At 35.1% G+C, this 9,798-nt stretch overlaps 1 protein-coding gene across 1 annotated transcript; it reads left to right on the top strand.

Annotated features, from left to right (window-relative positions):
- The first annotated feature begins 6,856 nt into the window (after positions 1 to 6,856).
- LOC104217005 (CBL-interacting serine/threonine-protein kinase 5-like) lies at positions 6,857 to 8,660 on the top strand. The gene has a single exon (XM_009767158.2). The coding sequence runs from the start codon at positions 7,045 to 7,047 to the stop codon at positions 8,470 to 8,472; it is 1,428 nt and encodes a 475-aa protein (XP_009765460.1). The 5' UTR covers positions 6,857 to 7,044; the 3' UTR covers positions 8,473 to 8,660.
- The last annotated feature ends 1,138 nt before the right edge of the window (positions 8,661 to 9,798 follow it).

Genomic DNA, 9,798 nt, shown 5'->3' with positions numbered 1-9,798 from the left:
TTTTTCATCTTTCGCATTTTGGTTACTTAATTTATTCCGCTGTTTAATCACTTATTATTTTAAATTATTGAACATGCTTAATAAAAATGGTAATCAATTTATAACACTCGGCTTGCCTAGCTTTCACGAGTAGGCGCCATCATGACTCCCAAGGGTGGAAAATTCGGGTCGTGACACCTAGCCACTAGGAAGATTCATGTCTCTAGAGATGTAGTATTCCATGAAAGTGTTTTTCCCTTCTCTTTAACGTCTAAGAATGTCTTCCCGTATAATAATCTCAAGCCAGTCTCTCTTCCTGTATACTATGAGAATGGCAGTCCACACTCTAATGCTCAAAATCCAACAAATATCACATCTCCAGATGTGCCTCAATCCACTGTACCCTCACCTGCTAATGATACTACAATGCACACATCAAACATTCAGTCTTTTCACCATTCTCTTACCCCTGCTACTTTACATGAATTTCTTAGTCCTTATTCACCAACATCTACCCAATCAGATTCACCTCTTTTAAGAAGAACCAGTACAACCCATAAAACCCCTGCATACCTTCAGGATTACATCTATACTCTACCTAACATATCACATCCTGATGTTCCTCAGGATCCATCTTCTTTGAGTGCACTCTTCTCCAATCACAATTATGTTACACCTGATGCCCTACGTCCTGAAAGTCAGCACTTAGTGACAAATGTTTGTCATGATAGTGAGCCATCTTCATATGGAGAGGCAACACTCAGTCCTGCATGGCAAGCAACCATGATACAGGAGTTTGAGGCTCTCTATGCAAATAACACTTGGGACTTAGTCCCTTTGGCAGCTGGAAAGCAGGTAATAGGCTGCAAATGGGTCTATAAAATTAAGCACAAAGAAGATGGTAGCATAGAGAGATTTAAGGCTAGATTAATGGTAAAGGGGTATACCCAACAAGCAGGAATTGACTATACAGAAACCTTTTCCCCTGTTGTCAAAATGACAACAGTTAGAGTTTTGGTCACTGTTGCTGTGAAGAAAGGGTGGGATATATTTCAGCTTGATGTAAATAATGCATTCCTCCATGGTGACCTATATGAAGAAGTGTACATGGAGGTGTCACCAGGTCTCTTAATTGACCAGACTGGTCCACAAAGGGTGGTTTGCAAACCCAACAAATCATTGTATGGGCTTAAGCAAGCCAGCAGGAAATGGTATGCTAAGCTGACTGAAGCCCTATCATCAATGAGGTATAAACACTCTGAGAATGATTATTCACTCTTCTCCAAGAAGAATTCTTCTCACATTATTTTTGTAGCTGTCTATCTTGGTGATATTATCTTCACTGGGACTGATTCAGTGGAGATAGCCAATTTGAAATCATTCCTTGATAAGCAATTCAGAATCAAGGATCTGGGGAAACTCCATTACTTCTTGGGACTAGAGGTTCTCTATAAATCAGATAGTGTCATCATATCCCAAAGGAAGTTCACTCTAGATTTGTTGAAGGAATATGATTGTTTTGCCTACAGCAGTTTGTCCTCTCCTCTAGATCCAGCTGTGAAAGTGAAAGATGATGAGGGCTCTCTTCTTCTAGACCCTACATATTACAGAAAATTAGTGGGAAAACTGAACTTTCTCACCAACACATGACTTGATATAGCCTACAGTGTAAAGCTTCTCAGCCAGTTCATGTAAGCACCTAGAGATACACATTTGACAGCAACATTTCATCTCCTCAAGTATCTTAAGACAGATCCCACACTTGGTATATTTTTTTCCAAAAACACTAACTGTTCCATCAGTGCCTACTGTGACTCTGACTGGGCATCATGCCCTGACTCTAGAAAGTCTGTCACTGGCTACATTGTTTTGGTCGGAGACAGTCCCATTAGTTGGAAATCAAAGAGGCAAGAAACCATTTCCTTATCCTCAACTGAGGCTGAGTACAAGCCCCTTAGGAAAGTGATAGGAAAACTGGTACGGTTGAACAGGTTATTTGAAGAGTTTACTATTCCACAGTCCAGTCCCATTACTGTCTTTTATGACAGCCAATCTGTTATTCACATTGCTCACAATCCAATTTTTCATGAACGGACAAATCACATTGAGTTGACTGTCATTTTGTACTGAACAAACTTCAGGAAGGGTTGATTTCTCTCCACCATGTGGCCACCACTGACCAATTAGCTGACATCCTCACTAAGGCACTCACAAGGGTCAAACATCATGTTGTGCTTGGCAAGTTGGCTTTGAGATCCTCCCATCCAACTTGAGGGGGTTATTGAGATATGTTTAGTTAGTTTTAAATATTTGTTAGATATTGGCTAGTTAGATACTGTTATTAGCTCTTAGTTAGCTAAGTTAATTGTATTAGCTTGTAATAGCTGTCTTTTATTTTTCCCACGTGTACATACATATATAGGTTGTAACAGTGAAAATGAAATGAGAGTCATTTTTCACATTTGCATTTCATCTGATCTCCTCCCAGATATTTTCTTCTCTATTTGGAATATTCCAGAACCTCCATTGAAGCTTTTGTACGAGCTTCATCTTAGCTCAAACTATGAATCTCAATACCCTCAGCTCAAGAAAACAAAAGGACCAAAAGCAAAAGGAGACAATATTAGTATTACCGCAGAAATCATAGGAAAAATAGGAACAACATGAAATCCAGAAGAAAGATACAAATCAAAAGCGACCGATAGCTAGTAAATAGGTCCTGCACTGAAAAGCGAAATAGTAAGACACAACATTATCACTAGCACCTGGATGAAAGATATTTTGAAATTTATCACTTTATTTCACTCTAAAAGTATAACTGAAACTTCAAAAAACAAAGAGTAATCCCGCCCTTCTAGTTGCCTTTGGCAATTGTTAGTGAAGAAATAAGAATGGCAGTATTAACGTGCAAACCAGCATTTTTTGTATTTAATAAAAGGCTGACATCACTTGAAAAGTATAATACGATTATATAGAGCCCATTTGGCTTAACTGATTTAGAGTAGCTGATAAGCATTAGGTGCTGAAATTGATTTAAAAATAAGCAGTTACGTGTTTGGATAAAAGTGCTGAAATTAATAATAAGCAGCTGAAGAACTGGGTATACGAAGAGTTTTGTTTTAAAAATAAGTATTTTAGGGATAGAATAGTAAATATTTTGTTCAAACCTAAAGTGCTTATAAGCTGAAATTTGATAAGTTGGGGGAGACCAACTTATGACTTTTGGCTTATTTTTGGCTTATAAGCACTTAACTTATAAGCACTTTTAATTTTTTCAAACGCGTAGATAAGCCAAAAAGTGCTTATAAGTCAGTTTGACTAGCTTATAAGCTTAGCCAAACACCCTCATAGTAGGCTAACATCTCTTGATGATAATATGTGTGTATATAATAGGCTGACATTTCTTCAAAATAATTACAAGGTAAACATCAATTTGGAACAAGAGTAAAGCTTTAAGATCGAGTCCATTACTCAAATGCTCACTCAACTATTCCAAATTATCTTCTAAAATTATTTTTCTTTCGTTTGTAACAACAAAGTCACTTAACTATGCCTATTGCACTCAGAAGGTCACTCAACTAGATTTTTAAAATTTTGATTGTCAAATATCTATTTTACCCTCTAGATTATAAATATTTATCTTCTTTTTATTTTTTTTTTAACTTTTTAATATTATGATTTTTCCCTTTTAAATTAATATTATGGACTTACCTATAGAATAAATAAATTTTATTTATAAATTTAAAAAATTAAGAAGTATTTAAGCATATGTAATGCTGGAATAATAAAATAATGAGTATAGTTAAAACAATTAATTAGAATAGTTTGTTCATAAAAATAATTGTAGTATTAACAAAAAAAATTAAAAAAATTATTTACACAATTGAGAATGAAAGAAAATAAAGGTTTTAAAAAATATATATTTCATGCACGTAATATAAAATAATTATTTAAATAAAGGTATTTTATAATATACATTATATATTCTTAAAAATTATGCTCAATTATATTATTATTTTGCCATTATATGAGTTGAAAACTAATTTTGTTATTTTTTATTTTATAAATAATATATATTTATTCTATAGGTAAGTCCACAATGTAGATTAAAAACAGAAACAAATTATAATATTTAAAAAGTTATAAAATTTTGATAATTTAGAAGGTAAAATAGGTATTTGACAATTAAAAATTTAAAAAATCTAGTTGAGTTACCTTTTTAAAGTGCAATAGGCATAGTTAAATACTTAACTATGCCTATTGGACTCTCCATAGCTCAGACCCGAACAAGTTATACAAATTGACTAGTGCAAGAAACAGCCACTGATAAATTTGCAGTACTGCGGATATCCCATAATAATAAAGCAATTCGTGGAAAATGATTAATGAGAAGGTCACCATGCATGAAACAATATTTTCTTTAATGGTTCAAAAAGATAATGCAAAACAAAACCAAAAAGAGAGAGAAAGAAATAGCAAGATATACTTCAGATACTGGAGATTGGAACTCCAATCAGACCAAATATAGTTATAATCCATTGGTGGCTGTTTGATATAATCTTCGTATAGAAAATCTGGGAATATGTAAACGAAAGATCATCGTACTAAAGATCCAGTAAAAGATACTACGTAAGACATAAAGCTCCCAAACAGACTCTAATTAAAGACATGATGGAAAGAACAGTAATTTTTTAAATTAGAAAAAGTTTCAGCACCGAAGTCAACGCTTTGTTTCATTTACTAAGATACAAAGATTTGGATGCAGATGAAGCATTAGTAGCACACATACACGGCAATTAATACCTCTGGATTTTTTGCCTATATAATATTAGATCCCTGGCTCTGTCTCTCTTTCCCTCCTTAAAGTTTAACAACGATTTTCCTTCCAAAATTGAGATTCACTTGAGCATTCTAACGTGGTTTGTCTACGGGAGTTGATTAGAGACAATAATAACGAGCCAAAAAAGAAGCTTCCTTATGGTTAGAGACATTAACACATTGAGTGATTGAGTAAGGTTCTGATAATATGGAAAATATGACTGTGCTTCCCTTAACGTTCATAGGGGGTGGTATTACAAGGGAAAGTATGTTTACAACAGCTTTTCATAATGACTCTTGAGGTTAATGAAAAGGAATTGAAATGTTGAGCTTTTAATGATCAAACAAAACTAATAAAAGAATGATGTAAATATCTGTTTAGCAATGTCAGTAGGCTGACTTGGTAACTTCATTTCTCCTCTTCTTTTTCCGTTCCACAAAGGATCATAATCTCTCAACTTTTCCCATAAATTTCTCTGAAAAATCAGATTTGAGACAAATATGTTTGCTCTTTATTAGCCATATAAAGTAAATAAATTTTATTTAACCCTAATTTAGAACGTCTTGGTTAGAAACTTTATTACACATTAAACACACGCATGCATCACACCCACTCTGTCCAAATATATATCAGTAGATCAATAACATTATATATATTCTGATACCCGCATATCTGTGATAATAATCTTGAGTTTGACCAAAACTGTCGTCATGTTTGATTATCCACAAATGGGTCAAATCGAATATTGCAGAGAAGTAAGCGTGGAGTAATAATAATTAAGTGTTGATAATCAAGGTTTCTTATGCAACCACAATGATTTAAGGATATATAAAAGAGTAGTGGTCTACCAGTCTACCACATCACTTCTCAAACAATTACTAGTATATACTTTATACCCCAGAATAATAAAACTGAGATACTTTATCCATTTGTGATGGTTCTGTAACGACGAACTCTGAGATACTTGACGTGTCCTGTAAGAATAAAACAAATTAGTTAGAGCTTTTGCATATTACGTGCCAAAATGTTAGCACTTCTATTGATTCTCTGTTTCATTACTAAATGCTACTATTTAACTACACATGTAGTACTAATTTCGTAAAGGAACAAGGATTTCTAGACTAGGAGCCACGTCATCTTTAAAATCATGTCCTTTTCTTATCTATGCCAATAACCTTGTTTTAACAATTATGTCATTTTCTTATCCTCAATAAATTGATATCGTCAACAACCAAAAAAGGAGAAGGAGAAACAAAGAATATGACCTAGAATTAACAAAATCATTATTCTTGAAATTCCGACGATAACACTTGTTTGGATTCTGTTGTTCTTTTTAATTAGTTAAAGTTAAACAAAGTATATAACTGCTTGGTCACACATACATGATACACCTCAACAACCACAGAAAATTCGAAAAACTCCTATATTTAATTTGGGAAAGCTTCCTTGTAGGATAGAAAGTATATATGCAAGGAAGGCATAAGTTGGGAAATTATCAATTGAAAATGGCAATAATAACAACGAACATTCGGCATGACAAATGGCTACACTCGACAAATGATCCTCTACTATGTCATATATGTACTAATAATATAACTGGAGTATATATTTTATCTTTTGAGGAAACGAGGAATTAACTGCCTGCTTTTAGAATCTTAGATTTGTCCATAAACACTTAAATTACACAATGAGTATAAACAATGAAGACTTTTTCTTTACAAAATTAGAGGTGACCCACTACGGGCATTATTAAAAAGAATAATTCAGAATTTAGCGTCTGACTTTGAAGAACAGCGCAGCACTGCGTCGGTTTATCCCAAAGTACAGCACGCGCATGTTTTATAAGATTTGGAAATGGTCTTTATCAAATGTTTTAACTTCTTAGTTGAACATTCCTTATATATTGTTATTCCTGGTTCTGATCACTTCCCATTATTATCTTTTCATTAATTCTTCTTTAGCCTTCTCCAAAAGGCTATTTCACTTTCAAAAAACAATATAGTCATTCTCCGATAAATGTCCTTTCAAACTCTTTTCAGCTCTGGAATCAACAAAAATCATCAGCATTTCTACCAAACAGACTTCATTGATCATCAGCTTCCAACTACTTCTCTTTCTCACAACAGGCTCAAGCAGTTGATTCTCCAAATCCTCTAGCCATTATTTAAAACCAAAAATAAGTATAATCAGTTAGGATATATAGTATTATTCTTGATTCAAAACATTTTTTGCGAGATTTTGAAATCATGGAGAAGAAAATATTGTTCGGCAAATATGAAACCGGGAAACAATTAGGCAAAGGCACGTTCGCCAAAGTTTTCCATGCAACAAACCTAGCAACAGGGGAAAATGTGGCGATCAAAGTGATCAAGAAAGAGATAGTCAAGTCACCACAAATGATGGAACAAATCAAGAGGGAAATCTCCGTTATGCGCCTCGTTCGCCACCCTAACATTGTTGAGCTCAAAGAAGTCATGGCAACCAAAACCAAAATCTTCATTGTCATGGAATACGTAAAGGGTGGCGAACTCTTTGCAAAAGTAGCCAAAGGAAGGCTCACAGAAGACGTGGCTCGAAAATACTTTCAGCAGTTGATAAGTGCTGTTGAATTTTGCCATAGTTGTGGAGTTTCTCATCGTGATCTCAAACCAGAAAATCTTCTCCTTGATGAGAGTGAGAATTTGAAGGTCACTGATTTCGGCCTATCGGCTTTACCAGAGCAATTGCTTAACGATGGCCTTCTTTACACTCAGTGTGGAACTCCTGCCTATATTGCACCAGAGATAATAAGAAACAAAGGATATGATGGTGGCAAGGCCGATATTTGGTCATGTGGAGTCATATTATATGTTCTTCTAGCAGGGTGTTTGCCTTTTCGAGATTTTAACCTTATGAATCTATATAGAAAAATTTTCAAAGCTGAATATAGGTTCCCCCCATGGTTATCTACAGAAGCAAAGCGTTTAATATCTAAAATATTGGTTCCTAACCCACAAAAAAGGATTAGTATAACTGGAATAATGAAAGATCCTTGGTTTAGGAAAGGTTTTACAATGCCAATTGGAGTTTCATCAATTGATCATGAACATGATACATTTTCCATGTTAGATAAGTTTGGAAGAGAGGAATTAAAGCATGGAGGGATGATAAAATCACCATCCTCCCCAGCCTTATTGAATGCTTTTGAATTAATCTCATCAATGTCAGCTGGAGCCAATTTATCGACCTTGTTTGAGAACAAGAAGAAGACGGAGTCCATTTTTACATCGAGGTGCTCGGCCACGATTATTATGGCCAAGATTCAATTATTGGCCAATAAGTTGAATTTTAGGGTTGCAAGAGTCAATGGCTCAACCTTGCGGCTACAAGGTCCCTCAGAGGGCCGGAAAGCGCGATTATTGGTGACCATCGAGGTGTTCAAGGTGGCTCCAGAAGTGGCGGTGGTTAAGTTCTCAAAGATCTCAGGTGACTCGCGAGAGTACACAGAGTTTTTTGAAGAGGAGGTAAGACCATACTTGAAGGATATTGTTTTGACATGGCATGCAGAGGAAGTGCTTAGTGCTTGTGATAAGGAGGATTGCAAAATACCCATGAAGTGTGCTAGTAGCAAGGATTTGAGCCAACATAAGTTAGAAGAAATTGACATAACTACAAACTTGTCATCCAGCGTGTGAAACGAACATTGTTTATAACTCAACTAACAATTGCATTTGAATTCTGTACGTCATCAAAATATTGTGTATGTTGTAATGGGGAAGGGATAATAGATATCTTTTCGTAGTGCTATCTCCCCTTCATTCCTTTCATTTGTTTGGTTTTGATTAAGAATTGGACTGAAATATTATTTGTGTTTTTTGAATGAGATCGATGTACAAATTAAAGAAAGTTAGGGCTTTCATTTCCTTTGTGACGTCTCTCTCTCATATATCGTTAAACATATTTACTCTTTATTAATTTCCCATTCAATGTATCACACTCCGAGATAACTGTCATAGCCATTAGCATCACACCATTTAAGCCTGATAAGAGCTGCTGTAGCTTCCACGAGATTGCTAGTTCCATTGCCAACCCTTGTACGAAGGCGGCCGTGATATCACCCCCCCCCCCCCATATATATATATATATGTATGTATGTATGTATGTATGATCCCTTAAGATGCCACCAGCTCCTATCATTCCATCCTCCGATTCAGCTTGCTACCATCAGTACTGAGCTTTACCCATCTGAAGAGTGGTTTCTCCTATCCCTCTTCACAGCTATGCAACAGATGCATGCGAGGGGTTTAAAATTAGAAAATCATAAATTTCATTCCATCTGTACATACCTTCTATGTTAACATTGTGCTTGGGGATAACCCATTTTTGTGTTGGGAATAAACCCCACACAGCAATAATATTCACAATAATAAAAGCGAAATAATAATGCAGCACCGAAATACCGCAATTAACAAGAATAAAAGAGTAACTACGATACCAAGTTTTTTACGTGGAAAATCCTTATGAATAAGGAAAAAAAATACGACCCCAAGAGGAGCAACCGATATCATAGTAATGAATTTTACACTTTGTAGGCATGAGTAAAATACAACAAAGACCACTACAACACTTAAAAAAGAAATAACCCTCTTTTGATATTCCCACCTCATTGGAATATCGCTCACAATCTCTATTTTCCTCACATACTATTTTCTTATATACTATTTGTGATTCCTCACTCTTTCTCTCTCTCTTTGTTGATGTGTCTGAAGAAGTGAGAAAGCTCCCCCTTTTATAGGAAAAAAAACCCTGGGCTCCAAGTGTACTACAAGAGAATTTTAATTCTCCTCCACTTCTTTGCATACTTTAGCTCCAAGTAAAATCTTTCGCTAAGTTTCTCTACCAAAGAAAATTCATAGGCAAAAATAGGCTCAATCTCCCCCTCCAGTCTCATTCACCTGAAGGAGGTAACACCAGAGTTTTTAGTTTGAGTGCATGCCGAAAAGTTCTTTGCATAGCTCAAA

The sequence above is a fragment of the Nicotiana sylvestris genome, chromosome 10, assembly GCF_000393655.2.
Source record: "Nicotiana sylvestris chromosome 10, ASM39365v2, whole genome shotgun sequence".
NCBI classification, from domain to species: Eukaryota; Viridiplantae; Streptophyta; class Magnoliopsida; order Solanales; family Solanaceae; genus Nicotiana; species Nicotiana sylvestris.
Note: the sequence above shows the minus strand (reverse complement) of the source record. Positions and strands in the feature narration are given on the sequence as shown.